General features: G+C 38.5%; 1 protein-coding gene across 2 annotated transcripts; it reads left to right on the top strand.

Annotated features, from left to right (window-relative positions):
* The first annotated feature begins 707 nt into the window (after nucleotides 1–707).
* Nucleotides 708–13744, top strand: rhot1b (ras homolog family member T1). 2 transcript variants are annotated; one of them, XM_088420036.1, is made up of 20 exons: nucleotides 708–1072; nucleotides 1805–1863; nucleotides 1972–2053; nucleotides 2430–2473; nucleotides 2558–2611; nucleotides 3114–3166; nucleotides 3437–3545; nucleotides 4301–4402; nucleotides 4730–4828; nucleotides 4935–5043; nucleotides 5533–5653; nucleotides 6620–6704; nucleotides 6926–7071; nucleotides 8368–8468; nucleotides 8574–8704; nucleotides 9270–9353; nucleotides 9479–9601; nucleotides 9675–9877; nucleotides 11180–11302; nucleotides 12696–13744. In XM_088420036.1, the coding sequence occupies exons 1-20, from the start codon at nucleotides 1036–1038 to the stop codon at nucleotides 12811–12813; spliced, it is 1983 nt and encodes a 660-aa protein (XP_088276162.1). In that variant the 5' UTR covers nucleotides 708–1035; the 3' UTR covers nucleotides 12814–13744. The 2 variants fall into 2 exon arrangements, with proteins under 2 accessions (XP_088276162.1, XP_088276163.1); XM_088420037.1 differs by lacking the exon at nucleotides 11180–11302.
* The last annotated feature ends 2136 nt before the right edge of the window (nucleotides 13745–15880 follow it).

Below are 15880 nucleotides of genomic sequence, written 5' to 3'. Positions count from 1 at the left end.
TATTAAAGCAGCACTCTCACAGTGTGGATGCCTTGCACCCTTCATGATGTTGTTCAATGCTGGCCAGCCACGAAACATCCATCCATCCATCCTTCATCTTGACCACTTATCTTCACGAGGGTTGTGGGTTGCTAGAGCCTACCCCAGACAGTTGAATGAAGGAGCCAAAATAAGCATTTTACTTACTTTAAAATGCAAATGTGGTTAAAATGCGGTACTGTGGTAAACCAGTATTCATAATAACAGTTCCGTCTGTGGGGGAATTATTTACTACTGATGTCCGTTGTCCAGCTGCATGCTCTCAAACACACATTACTGAAACCTTGCTTTTTACTTGGCCAACTCCGTGCAAAATCTCTCCTCCTCAGCTCCGGAACTGAAACGAAATCATAAGACATGGATAGTGTCGATGTGTATTTCTTCTCACTCCAGTGGTATAGTGCTTACTATCATCATAAAGGCACTCGCATACAGGTTAATCTGCTTGGGCAGGCGGTGCTGAGAGCACAGAATAAGCAAGGATTGCTTAGAAATGCATGAATGAAAGGAAATAACACATTGGGTGTGTTTAGGATGAGAAATTAGGATGAGAAATCTGCATTGTAACACTAAAAAGTTAAACTCTCATGATATGGGCCATAGAAGCACGTAGAATCAAGATAAATGCTCAACACCCTCTCTTGGTCAGCTGACTTGGAGGGGCGTGGTCAAAGAGCCTAGCTTTCTACCGCCTGCTAATGCTGTCAGAGTAGATTAGCCAAGTGAGGTCGCAGCGCATACATCTTGGCTACTGGTCACCTGGTTGCTTGCGACTCACTTGTCAACATAAACAGCCAGTTGTACAAATATTTTTATTTAACCACTTCTGTTGTCACCTTGAGCATTTAAGCATAGGCGCCGTGACATGCGAACGTAGCTTCTAGCTAGCTATCATGCTAGCAGTTTGTGTGAGCATCCTCCTTGCCTCCGGGTCGGGAGCATAAATGTGTGACCCATTGAACGACCGTGGCGTGGGTGAACGACGAACCCAGGACAATGCGCAAGGACGTCAGGATCTTACTGGTTGGCGAACGTGAGTGGATCTTTTCATTCATTTCAATGCTGTCTGATGTCCTTCTGTATTGCTGTACTGTAACTGAATGACATTTCTTTTTCACCTTGTATGCATCCCAGTCACTGTTGAAGTAACTAGTATCCTTGATGTATACACGTTATTAGTATTTTGATAGCATGATCGTAACCGAAATAACATGCCTAGTGATGTTGTTATACAGTGCCAAGTGCGACAGCACTAGTGAACTCCATTATTGTACTCCGGTGCATTTGTGATGTTTAATAGCTTTTGCAGTGCTACTTAAAAAAAAAAAAAAAAGATGACTTGTTTAATGCTTTACTGGAACAGTTGGCACACGACAGACATTTTATTTGTTAAAATCATGCAAAAATATGCCCGCAAACGAGGTTATAAAATATATTTTTTATGCAGTCATTGGCATCTGAATGGCCATGTATGATGGTGGTTTCTACCTATTTATTATAACTATTTTTTTTTTTCAAACCATCCCGTCTATACACTTCATATAAAGCATGGACACCGTTTTGGCATAAAAAAAAACCCCAGAACATTTCACATTGAATTTTTATAAATATGCATTTTATCCGACAGAAGTGAAAATCAGTTCAATCCAAAAGTAATTTATTTTGGAATTTTGTCTCTTGTCACACCATCACGGTCAAAAATGTTGGGTTTGAATCTCTGCCAAAACATCTCAGTTTGAATCCAATTCTGTTGTTTGATTCACAGCTAAGGTGGGAAAGACATCTCTCATCATGTCTTTGGTTAGTGAGGAGTTCCCAACTGTGGTAAGGGTGACTATACAGTATATCCTTGTTACCTAGACTTCACAGAAAGTATGTGCAGTCCTATGGGAGGAGATCAGCCTCACTAATGAAGTGAATCTTTTCTATCAGGTTCCTTACCGAGCTGAGGAGATAACCATCCCCGCCGATGTCACACCAGAGAAAGTCCCCACACACATTGTGGACTATTCAGGTCATTGGAAGCCTAAGAATGTGTGTTGGTATTGTGGAATTTGTCTTTCCAAAAACATTTTGACCTACACAGGCAATATTTTAAGCTGCATTTGAACATTCCTAACTGTCACACAAGTTTGAAAACAGTGTAGTACAATTTACCATTTGAAGCCTGTGATAAAGAGCAAGACAGCGTATATTAGCAAACCTCAGGCAAGTCATTCAGATTACTTTACATTTGAATCTGCTTGTAAAATGAATTTACACCATTCCTTGACATTGGATTACCTGTATTGTAATATACAGCACACCTAAGCCATTTTCTCAATTACCAAAAGTTTAGTTTTTGGTTCAATGGTTTATAGTCCATCATACTGGTTTTGTTCCCTCTGCAGAAGCTGAGCAGACAGATGAGCAGTTGTTCCAAGAAATCTCAAAGGTCAGTATCTGGTTGTGTTTTTTAGCATGAACTATGTAAAGTGAAGTGCTGACATTTACTGGTCTCCTGTCTTTTTCCATATAGGCAAATGTGATTTGCATTGTGTACTCTGTCAATAATAAGACGTCGATAGAAAAGGTAAGTTTTGCTGCGAGAAATAAAAATAATGATCGTTATGTTAATAGCTCGCTTCTCTTGGCTAGTAAGTCTGCCACACAATTCGGAGGTCCTGGGTTCAAATCTCATGCCTCTTCTCACTATAAACCACAAGCTGTTTTTTCCACCATGCATCAAATAAATTAATCACTTTAAAAACATTCCCTCTGTATTTGACCACAGAAATATTGTGTGAAGTCATGTGACTTCTTGACTCCGTTTCATTTGTGAAGTGGAGTCAGATTGCAGTTGTGTAAACACTCCAGGCAAACATTTTTGGGCAACTTAAAACAAAATGATTTTGCAGGCGGTGGAACGTAGCTGAATATTTTAAAGTAAAAGCAGTGTTTCTTTATACCGCACCTATCGCTGAACATCAGCTGATACACTAATGAGGGGAAGCCAAATATTGAAAATGCATGGATGGATGGCAATAATTTGTAAATGGCATTGATCATGCTAGCTTTTTTATTCTCTTTTTCAGGTGACCAGCTACTGGATCCCGCTCATTCTTGACAATAGTGACAAGGATAGCAGGTATGCATTTTGTCTCTACTTTATAACTGCACTTCATCAGATCACTGAGGTGCTGCCACGAGTAATTTTGAGTACATTGAGTAAAAATTCACAAGGCTGAACTGTGCCTGAAGTACTGACTTGAATCTTTTTGTTAGGCTAGTTTATTAGTATTTTTAATTTTACACTTAATGGGTGGGTAGGCATTCTAGAGGCCATAAGAAGTATTTTTTCTCTTATGTGTGCCCTTTAAAATCCTAATTTTCCCCACGTGCCCTACTGTATGCCCAGGGTTCCTCTCATTCTGGTGGGAAACAAGTCCGACCTGGTGGAACACAGTAGCATGGAGACTATCCTGCCCGTTATGAACCTGTACAGCGAGATTGAAACCTGTGTCGAGGTGGGAAATGCTTCTCACTGGAGGGGCAGCACAAGTGGATAAATGTTGTTGAGTGTGTCTTACCTAAAAACACTTTCAATACAATCACAGTGGAGCCCTGCAAATGCACAATTTGGTATTCTTTAATTCGCCTATTTCTACAACCTGATAAAACCACCAAAAATCTATTTTTTTCTTTTTATTATTTTTTGTTACTGTCAGTAACCGTGGCAAAAAAGCAAAACAAAACATTGAGTGGTCTGTTTCACTTTGTGCCTTTTTTCTATATGTTCACACACTTTCACAATCTCCCCGTTCTCTCATTTCTCAGCCACTGATTCCATTATCCAGTCACAAGATTAACAGCAGCACAACCAAAAACGGCAAGAGAGGATACCTGCAGTAAATGATGTAATAGTTTCGCCAAAGTAGAACTAAACACATCATCGAAGCTAGTGAAGTCAATCATACAAATGGTACTTAAAGACCTCCCGCATACGGGTCATCACCTGTGTTTTCGCAGACGGGATAATCAGAGCTGGCATGGTGCTCAGACGGATCCTGTGTTTTAATACCCTGTCTGGCCACGCCTAACGCACACACGTGGACACACACACTGGGCGAGTGAACGTTTCCATTACACCGTCACTGAATTTTTTCCTCCATGCCAAGTCAAGTGTGGTTACATCGGCTTTAAGCCTTCTATCCTACAAACTCATGTGCTGCACTACAGTACACTGTATTTTGAAACAATTCTTCACTATTCTTGTTTTTAGTGCTCAGCAAAAAATCTGAAGAACATCTCGGAGCTGTTCTACTATGCTCAAAAGGCTGTCCTCCATCCTACAGGACCCCTGTACTGTCCAGAGAAAAAAGATGTAAGAATTGCTGTTAAATAATACAATCATGAGGCCAAAGGATTATGTCATTTATAATTATACTTAATATTTTAGCATGTCTGTTTGTCCTGTCATTGTAACACGTTTATGACCCCATGACACTGAAATTTTCACTGCAAAGTACATTGCACAGACTTTTTTGGGGCCCTTTTTACAAATGAGCTGGCCCATCAATCGGTTTTAAAATATGTGTGATCCTTGAGTGCAAAACTGTTAAAACCCCTTCTCTGTTAAAACCCCTTCTCAACGGGGTTGGGAAATTGTTGGCAAATATAAATCCATAATGTAGTTGTTTTTTGACCCCAGATAAAGCCACTTTGTGTCAAAGCACTGACCCGAATCTTCAAAGTGTCTGACTTAGACAATGACGGCATTCTCAACGATAGTGAGCTCAACCTTTTTCAGGTACAGTAATTCCCTTGCTTGCTTATAGTATTGAGAATTGAATGTTTCCAAAAGATCAAACAATGGCAATAAAAACATTTATTTTATTTTTTTTGCATCCACATAGAGAACATGTTTCAACATGCCTTTGGAGCCACAGGCTTTGGAGGATGTGAAAAATGTCGTAAGAAAGAATTTGCATGATGGAGTATGTGACAATGGACTCACTCTAAAAGGTTGGTACTCTGAAATCACAGTTGCTCAGAGCTCTTGTAACGGCCAATTAGAGCTCACCTACTTTCCAGTTTTGGGCAGGTGGAATTTGCATTTGCAAGCTGAGCACTGTGATGTCATTTTCAGTCAGCAGCAAATGGTAAAATGACTGCCTACCACTGAGATTAATAGCAAAATGTACTGTGGGCAATTCTAAATAAAAATTGTACACATATTTTGAACATTTATTAATATATTTGACTATAATTGGCACATTTTACATGAATTGTATTCAATTTTGAAAAAAGTTTACTATGAACTGTATTGAGACTGATTATTCTGGATACGGGGGGGGGGGGGCTGAATACCACCAGTAGTACATGTGCTGCACTTTGAAAATCACATAATCACACAAGTGCAGATATTTTTTTTTTCTGGTTTGGTATGATCAAACTGTTCCCTTCTTGTCGCGCTTTTCTTTACCGTGTTGTTTCTTTTTCTTCCCCCTCCAGGCTTCCTGTTCCTTCACACACTGTTCATTCAGCGAGGTCGCCACGAAACAACGTGGACAGTGCTGAGGAGATTCGGATACGACGACGACCTGGAGCTCAATCAGGACTACCTCTTTCCGCTGTATGTCAGAAAAGGGGGAATATTTCCTATTTATTTCCAAGCATTCATTTCTACGTTCTCATCTCCTGGCTAGCATTTGAACCCATGTCAATACTTCAAAAAGCAACATAATATCTGGCCCTCAGATTTTCTTTGGCTTGCAAAAATTATATGCATCATCTTACATGAAGCTTGCTTAAGTCAGTACCAAATATCAATTTGTCACATCTGAGTAATTTCTTTGAGATATTGAACACATTTATTTTTTACCAAGTCAATTCATAATAGTAACTTGAACAACAGTTGAGCAAACTATAATCGTTATATTTCAAAATGCCAATTCATTGTTTCACATGTAATGATATGAACAACATTAATATTTTACAGTCACACAGCCCTCTAGGAAAAACATGAACTAGAATGTGACCCACAGCCAAAAAATTGATACATATTACAGTGGCCCCATCTTGTGAAATTTCATAGTTTTATTGAAGGACCATACATCATTAGAGCCTCTCAAGGACAAGCAGACGTGCTGGTGCCTATCCCAGCTGCCTTTGGGTAGCAGGCTGGGTACTCTTTAACTGGTTACCAGCCAATCACAGGACATACAGAGACAAACAACCATTCATACTCACAATCACACCTAAGGGCTCTTTGGAGTGTCTAAAATATACATCACGCACGTCTTTGGTATGTGGTCGGAAACATGCAAACTACACACAGGAAGGCGGAGCATAAATCAAACACACAACCTCCGTATGTGGGGTGGACATGCTAACCAGTCCTCCATCATGCCGCCTTATTGAAAGAACACACGCACACAAATGTAAGCCAGTAGCTTCAGTTCCTCAAAAAAAAGCACACATTTGTCAGTGTGTTTATTCAAAGCATAAATGTGGAATTCACTGTATTCATCTTTTAGTATTTCCCTTGTGCTCCTCTCAAGTTATTTATTGGCGTTTGTTTTTCATGGTGATGTTACAGGCTGAAAGTTCCCGCGGACTGCACCACAGAGCTCAACCACACAGCCTACCTCTTCCTGCAAAGTGTCTTCGACAAACATGACAAGGTATAATCCTGGACGGTTGGCTCTGCTTGTTCTTTCACCTCTGAAAAGCCGCTCAGTCCATTACTGTTCATAACCGAAGTGCCCCCACCCACCGAAGCCATCCAGTGCTGACCCCCTGCTGAGGCTTGATTTCACTTGTTGACATGAGAATTAGCAGTAAGCTTAGCGTACAACGTGCGACAGTGAAAGTGGATCACGTGCTGCGCTGTGTGTTATGTCAGGATCGCGACTGTGCCTTGTCGCCGGAGGAGCTGCGGGACCTGTTTGATGTTTTCCCCTACATGCCCTGGGGTCCAGACGTCAACAACACAGTGTGTACCAACGAGCAGGGCTGGATCACCTACCAGGGTTATCTCTCACAGTGGACGTGAGTGGCTTCAGTCAGACTTTTTTTTTTTTTTTTTTTAACCTAAGGAAGGATACTTGTCTGTCGTGTGTATCTATTTGTCTGTATTTGGTACATGCAGCATCCACTTCAACCTGTGGGTCTGAAAGGGGGCTCCTCCCACCTGTGGTCCCTTCTGGAGGTTTCTGATTTTCCCCTAATTGGGGTTTTTGAGTTTTTCCTTCCCCTTCTGGGAGCTTTGACAGGGGGATGCTGTTGTGTACCTCGCACCGAAAAGATATCTCTGTGTGACTTCTTTTTTCGAAAGAAGTCTCGACATGACCTCTTTTCATCTGTGAAGCCCTTTGAGACTTCGGTGATTTAGGGCTATACAAATAAAATTTGATTGATTGATTGATAAAGTATGGCACACAGACCTTGTGAGGCCCGCTTCGTTTTTCGATCCGACCTAATGTACAGTTTAAATGTGTAAGACATCTGCAAAAATTTTTTTGCATTAGTTTAGCTTCTTTCACAATTTTTTTAAAACTATTTCAAAGCTAGTAATTCAGTGCCAGCTATTTCAGATACACCTTTACCCTAATATTTGGGGAAAAAAAAATACTGTAAATAAGTGTTGAATGTCTGGACTCTGTAAAGCTATATAAAATATGACTTTGGGTTTGATTGAGTTAAGTCAAATATTCATTTTACAGAGATTTATAATATTAGAGATTATTAAGAGATTATTAAGATTATATTAAATAATTGTGTGAATGTTTACTCACTTTCACCACTGTTGAAATGATTTAAACGAGTTTCTTATTTGTCTTTATAACAGATTTCATGATTTTAGAAGATTTATATATCTTATAATTATTTTTCTGACTTTGTGAAAATGTAACTGTAAATTATATTCACTTATTTAAAAAAGAAAAAATTACAACCAAAATGGGTTCCAGCAAGCCTGTAAACCCCATGTTGATAAGTTGTATGTACGGATGGACCAATGCATGGATGCATGGAAAAATTGTATTGCTTTGATTTTTTTTTTGTGGATATAATCTATTTTACGTAATATTGTTCGTGCATATATATGTCTTGTTTAGGTTGAAAGTGATTGTATCGTTTGCATTTTATTTTCAATAGCGATAGTACAGGTATTTAACACGTTATCACTAAATTGTTTTATGTTTTTTTTTAAATTAACTTAGCTAACATTATATTTGTTTTAATGTTTTAATAGTAGAAGCCACAGTATTACTAGTTTTATAATACGCTTTTAAAGGCTTATTGATTTGCCTCTGTTGTTATTTTTATTGATTTTAATTGTTGCAGCTTAACAACTTACCTGGATGTGCAGCGTTGCCTGGAGTATCTGGGCTACCTTGGTTATTCGATCATTGCCGAGCAGGAGTCCCAAGCAGCAGGGATAACAGGTATACAATGATTATTGCCCCAATGTTGCGACTGCGGACATTCGACGTGCAAAGTACAAGTCCCAACTAATCCTGCAATGCTTATGTGACATTTGCTCCACCCAGTGACCAGGGATAAGAAGATTGACTTGCAGAAGAAGCAGACACAGCGCAGCGTCTTTCGCTGCAACGTCTTTGGAGATGTCGGAAGTGGGAAGAGCGGCTTCCTCCAAGCGTTTTTGGGGAGAAACCTGACGGTAAACAAGAAAATGTGTCAGCCATTAATGATAAATATGAACTAGCCATTTGTAACTGTGGCTCAGATTTAAACGATGGTAATGAACTCTTTCACTCCGAGCCGTTTTCACTGGAACGCCCTGGAAAGCATTACTCTCTTCTTTCAGCAGAAAAAAAAAGTTTTTTTCTATCTTTTTCTGTTCTCTAGCAATCAACATTAGAATAAAATAAAAATTCTACTGAAAACAAAACAAAAAAAGAAAACAACAAACGGAAAAAGTGCTTTTAACTACAATTTTTTTTTTTTTTTTTCTGTCACATCTCAAATATCTAAATAATGTTTTCCTTCTCCAAAATCACAAACAACACTTTGGGCTTTTCATAGAAAATGATTTGTACATAACACAAAACTATTGAACTAAACTAAAAGCCACGGCTTCCGTCCACATCTGAATTTTCCTTCTCCACCGGAGGAGCCTGTGATTTTTTTCAAACCAGGTTTTTAGACAGAATTGGGAGTGAAAGAGTTAAATCGATAATTAGTCTCCATGAGTGCCATGTATGTGATTGCTGTGGTCTTTTCAGCACCAGCAAATGATTAAGGAAGAACATAAATCCTACTATGCCATCAGCACAACCTTTGTTTACGGCCAGGAGAAATACCTTCTAGTAAGTTTCTCTCTATAAAATCGAGAATCGGCCATCTTTATATCTTTTTTGTTTGTTTTTGTTTCACTGCTCTGGGCTGTGCGTTTATAGAACAAATAAGACCAAAATCAGCATTTTTTTCTCAGCTTCATGAAGTGTTCCCTGACTTGGACTACCTGGCTGATGCCGACCTGGCCTGTGACATCATCTGCTTGGTGTATGACGTCAGCAACCCATATTCCTTCGATTACTGCGCCAAAGTCTTCAAGGTACAATTTCCTTGCCAACAAGTCTTAAAAAAATATAATATTAATATTAACGATGCCCTCCTTTCTTTCATAGCAATACTTAATGGACTGTAAGATCCCATGCATGATGATTGCGGCCAAGTCGGACCTGCCCGAGACCAAGCAGTTCTATGGGTGCAGTCCTCTGGAGTTCTGCCGAAGACACAAGATGCCTCCTCCGCAGTCGTTCACCTGCAACACTTCGGGAGTGCCCGGGAGAGATATCTACACCAAACTCAGCACCATGGCCATGTACCCGTAAGTTTGCCCACGCCCGTTTAATTGCGACACAACAATCTGTTCCTTTCTCAAAGGCAGCTGAATCATTCCTTTGAATGAAATGATTCAATAGGTTAATGAAGGAACCCATCACCACAATAGACAACATCTCAAAATAATATGGACCTTGAGGTGCCACTAGGGGGCTGTAATTAGCTTTAGAGCAGTTGGGTGGTCAACTCAAAATATTAAAAGAGCCATATTGAACCAAAAAAAACCTCTGTCTGGAGCTGCGGAAATATCAAAAGTCTTATAATGAAGGCAACACATGCCGTAAATGTCTGTATTATACTTTATATATTATTGTATATTAGCCCAAATGACTTAGTAGGCTACGATAATGAGCCTTCATCATTAAGTGTTTATTTTCCCTCGTACGTATATAGCAGAGAATGACGCACTATGTGACTTCTCACACTTCTCACTCTTCCATTCTTACCTTTTTCTTGCTTTGGTTTACTTTTTTCACTCATTCATTTTTACTGTCATTTCTCTTCCACTTCCTCACTTCCATTCCATTTTGGATTTGTTTTTCCTTTTTCTTTTTATTGTTTCTTTCTTCACTACTTTTCTTTGTAGGCCATTTCGATGATTTCCCTCTTTGTTTCATTCCTTTCTTGCTTGCCCTTACCTTCTTTTGATCCATTCACTCCATTTTCCATCCTTTCTGCCGTCTTACTTTGCTCATTGCTTTTCTCTTTCTGTCTTCTTTGCTTTCGTTCACCCCTTTTTCCCTTCCTTATTTTTTTTTTACTTTTTATCTTTCCTTCCACTTTATTTTTTTTTCCCGTTTAACTTAGTTAGTGCTTTGTGTTAGTCTAAAGACCGTGGAAGTTGTATTCACAAAAAAAATCACCGTGAGCCAAATTGTAATCGTCGACGGGCCGCAACCTCAAGTGTGACTTAACATCCTACATCTTGCATTTGTGTGCGCATCCGGAGTCAAAGAAAGATCGTCTTTTAGGGCTTGTCACTACGTTGCTGTGTCACTCACTTGACTTCACACATTTCACGCATCAGTACACTTGGCTGCCCTGAGGCACTGTTGCTTCTTTCTGCTAAGCGCAGCAATTCTCACGTTAGATCTCTGCGAAGGCTTCAGGCAGGATCAACACTTTCCTTTAATTGAATATTCTTGGACTTTTTCGCCAACTAATGTCTTCATACTGTATGATTTTCTCCGATTGTCTTCATTTGGTGGCAGCTCTGTGTCGAACTCTACACGATGACGTCTTTGAAAGCGTCTGCCTCTCACGTGCGCGTGTGTGTGTTTCTCCTCAGCCACGCACGACTGCGCTGCATGTGCACGTGTAACCGCTGCACCTTCTGCTTGTGTCAGAACCTACTCAACTCCGAGCTGCTGCAGACAGTCAGGGCCAAACTCCACGCTGTGGTTCTTCGCAGGTCCTAACCACAGATCTTCTTTTTACTCAACCATATTTCATTCTTTAATTTCATTCCCGCGTTTCAAAACCAGCTACTTCACAACAGAACCTGCACCAAAGATTAAAATATGTTAACAATAACTCTTCTTTGCTCATAATAGCAATGCTAAGGGGGGGGGAATCCTTTTTTTAATACAAGGGACCAAAAATTAACAATCACTTACAATCTGATGAGATTTGACAAGAGTTGAGCATCTGAACATGAGCTTCTATGTTATTTTAAATTCTCGCCAAAATTAACTGAATATTTAAAACACATCTCTCATGATTTAGATTAAATACCAACTATGGAGATAGTTGTAAAACATGATTGAAGTTTTATCATAAGAACTTCTTTGTTCCATTACAAAAACTTGCGATTTGACAAGATTATGAAAACATGATAGTAATAATAGTCATAATATATTAAAAATAAGTTTATAAAATTGTAAGATTAAAGATTTGGTTTTTACATAATGGTTGAATGAATTGCTGCTGCCATGTTACAAGAGCCATATAGAAACAGGAGAATGGAGTTGGAATATATTGAACAACAATAAAAGTAAATAGTAATATTTAGGTAAATTATGAACGAAAATGACAGGAATAAAGTAGTATTACAGTAAGCAGAACACTAAATATGAGAAAAGGTGATGGAACAAGAATCCTCCTTTTTTAATTGTCAAAAATGTTTTTTAATTTTATCGATGAATGTTGAAGGTCACACGCAAACATTCTTGAAACAGAATTTGTCTAATAGTGGACTTTATTCTGGTAATTTTATGCCTTGATCATCGTTTACAGCATTTATTTATTTTCCAATTGGCTGTAATACTCTGACTAATAAGCAGAATAATGGTTTTGACAGTCATAAGATTTTTTTACATTTCATTTTTTTTCCCCAGTACAAGTAAGGAACATGTTTTGTTTTAATTCATGGAGAGTGAGAATCAGCAACATATCAAAAACAGTATAGACAGATAGTTGCACGCAACAAACAAAGCAAAATTATTTTAATGAATGGAACCTCTTGTCATCACATTCATTTTTCTTCCATCCTTTTTCCCCCTCTAATTTTTTTTAAATAAAGCATTTTTCTTGTGTTCTCTAACCAGCTTGATGTTGATACTATTTCCATTTTGACTATTCAATTTTTTTTGGTCAACTGCTACCATCAAACTGAGTGTCCTTGAATGGTCCTCTCGTTTTGGCCACTTCATCTTCATTATCATCATCAGCTTTCGTCCTTGACGTGTCACTGATTTATAGTTTTCTCTATGTCATCCTGTTTTGTGCATCCACCTCCATAACAGTTCTCTGATGAGTGTGCCGATGATATCCATTCCAACGCCTTTTCTGTCAATTTGTCGCAGACATATGAGTCAAGCAGACCTGAAGAGCTCCACCTTCTGGCTGAGAGCAAGCGTCGGCGCCACCATGTTTGCCGTGCTGGGTTTTGCAATGTACAGAGTTCTGCTCAAACTGCGGTGATGCCTCTCAATATCACCCACAAATCTCTCATGCGCACGTTATATGTACAAAAGTATTGGGACTCTCAATCAGCTCTGGATGTGATCGGACCCTTTTGGAGTATTACAGGAGGACATGCATTTTCTTCATATTTTAAAACCATTTTCAGTTGTTTTATAGCGTGTCTGTAACATGCGTTCCATAAAAATACATAAAGATAAAGTATTATATGTCACTTTATACACCGCTTTACTTGTCTTGCTGAAATCAATTTGTTTTGGGGAACAGCAAAAAAGACTAAGAAAGTTGAAATATTTAATTTTGTTGCTTCAGTGTAATTTTGCCTATCGTCCATGTGTGCAGAATGAACAAAATAATATATTTATATCAGAAGAATATAAGACATGATTGAGAGTGTATTACATTCTATATGAGTATGTTCAATCAGTAACTGCCTGGGGACGATGCTTGTCAAGCCATGTGAGAGATGCAATATTTTAATTAGTGACTGTGTACAAACTGTAAATAACTTTTTGTGCTTGTCCTTCAGACAGGCTGACATGGCACTTAAGCATTGATAGAATATTTATATATTTATTTATTTGTTCATTCGTTCATTCCTTTTCCTTTGATGGCCAAATGTGTGAAAGGGATATGTGACCTTTACTATTATAAAGTCATGCTGCAATGCAATTGCATGTTTTATCATTTCTGACCACATTCCATGCGTTACTCGCCATATATACGATGTGCTTAATAGCTGAATATGAAACATCTTCCTTTCTGCCTGTGGCCCTTTCCAAATATTTGCAGAATTTCCTTGTAGCTGATGTAACAATGCCAGTCTGTAATGTACAACAGTTCGCCATAAGATGCAATTGGATGTACAGTATTTACTAGGCCCCACCTTTTGGGAAAATTCACAATAAATTCAAATGATATAGTGAGGCAATGTGTCTGAATGTTTCTGCAGATTCACTTTTTCCTATTCAGGCGCATTTTGGGGGTGAAAGACATGGTTAAGCCCCTGACTGGATGCCAGCCAATCACAGGGCGGTCCAATTAAAACCATTGCTTTACATTTGCCACTGTACTTTACTGCATCAATAAAAGAAATGGAAACAAAAAAAGTATGATTCAAATATTCTAAAGCCACTTTGAGAGAGAAAAAAAAATAACGTTTTAGAACGTTTAGAACATTTAGGGTTCAAAGGGAGTGTATAAACCAAACAAAGGCACGAGATATTTTGGATGAAATCTAATATACGTGATGCTGTCAGAGCCATCTATTTTGTAATTTATTCATTACTGTGGATCTAATTTGTTGCGGTGTTCAGCTTTACTGCATCATAGAGATCTGTGTTTAACCGCAAGTCAAAATACACGTTAAAAAAATAAACTTTATTGTGCAGTGTTTTTTTCTAACACCAGATAGCAGCAATGCGCAGAAAAACACATTTCCACTAAACTCAATCATGTTAAACGCTTATGATGATGTCTACAGTTCAATTCACACTTACGCTAACCTGAAATTTATATAAAGCTAAGAATATAGCACGTTTCCACGTTATCCCCTTTCCAGACTATTAATTATTTTAGAAGGTTTTACAATCCTTACATATTCAACCAGACACATGTCCCCTCATTGCAACGAAGCAAGCTGCGGTGCCTGGGTTCTAATGCAATTAGACAGCTCAAATTTGTTAAAAGCCTCCTGGTACATAAAAATATAAATGTATGCTCATTACCTATTTTTTTCCATGCATCTCTTTTCTAATAAAAAGCAAATATTGCTCCATTCATTTGATTATAAATCAAGATCTGTATTCAATTTAATGATATCCAATATACAGTACATTGCTATGCACGAATTGCCCTAAGACTTTTTTGTTTTTTGTACTGATCTGAGTCAGATTTATTTTACAGCTTACCTGACAATGGTATCACTGCTGGTGTTAATGAATACACACTGCAAAGCTCATTTGTGTCATATCCACAGTGGACCTTCTCACATGCATACAATTCCACCCTACCATTAAGCTTATGTCATGTCTCCAGTATGGCTGCTTGTCTGAACGCCAATCATTTACTTTTTTTTTCTTTTTGCTCACTTGAGGATGGAAGGGCAATTTAAAATGCCCCAAATCACCTGGAATGTACAAACATTGCCTGTACTTCAACTTTGAGCCCCTGAAAATAAAACACAGAAGCACGAACATTATACACATTTTAACCTAATGAAGTGATACGTTGTGCTGATTTTTTTTTTTTTTTTTGGAAATCACATTAATCCATGTGACTTAAAAATGCTGCTGACAGCAGTTTAAAAAGTTTGTTACTCCTGCAGACTTTGACAATGACAGTGCCACTGCACCTCATGATGGCATGGTTGCGCATTTACACTTTACACGCCTGTTCCCTAGGTCATACGCGTCCCTCAGGAGGGCCTACCCACTATATGAGAAGGACTACACTAAATGGAAAAAGATATCCTTAACTTTTGTATCCACTTTTATGTGTTTTCTAATACTATAAACAAGTGCTTGGAAACCCTATGAAATGGTATGAACGGTAAATTTTAGGGGAAGTCCAACGAAACATTTTCTTTACAATAATGTGTTCGTGCACCCTTCTTGTCTAAACTAGAGGGATACATTTTGTATTCGTGAAATATGATAATCAAAATCCAAACGTTTTTAATCCAACACAAGGGACCTTTTTGCCACTTGCTGTGATCTAAAAAGGGCATAACAGTCCCTCCAGTGTGCTAGAATGGACCAATCAAGACTCAGCTTGCGAATGTCACATGATGGAGCTGAGAAAACACATCGTTACCTTGAACAATCGTGACGTCATTTTCAGACGTGACCAAATGATCGTCCCTTAGATGGATGAAAACGTCTGGATTTTGCTTTTTAATTAATATTCCACAAAAGCAATAATATTCATAATACTGTGTTTGGGCAAGCGAGGCTGCACACAAACACCATATTATTAAGAATATTTTTGACTTCCCCTTTAACGTTTGTGGGATAGCTGCTCCTGGAAAAATACTATAGTACTGTAGTTTTGATACGCCCGCCATTTG

Source organism: Hippichthys cyanospilos, chromosome 7, assembly GCF_059441005.1.
Source record: "Hippichthys cyanospilos isolate Australia breed blue-spotted pipefish chromosome 7, RoL_Hcya_1.0, whole genome shotgun sequence".
In the NCBI taxonomy this organism is placed as follows: Eukaryota; Metazoa; Chordata; class Actinopteri; order Syngnathiformes; family Syngnathidae; genus Hippichthys; species Hippichthys cyanospilos.
The sequence above is the reverse complement of the archived record's forward strand: the minus strand, read 5'-3'. Positions and strand labels throughout refer to the sequence as shown.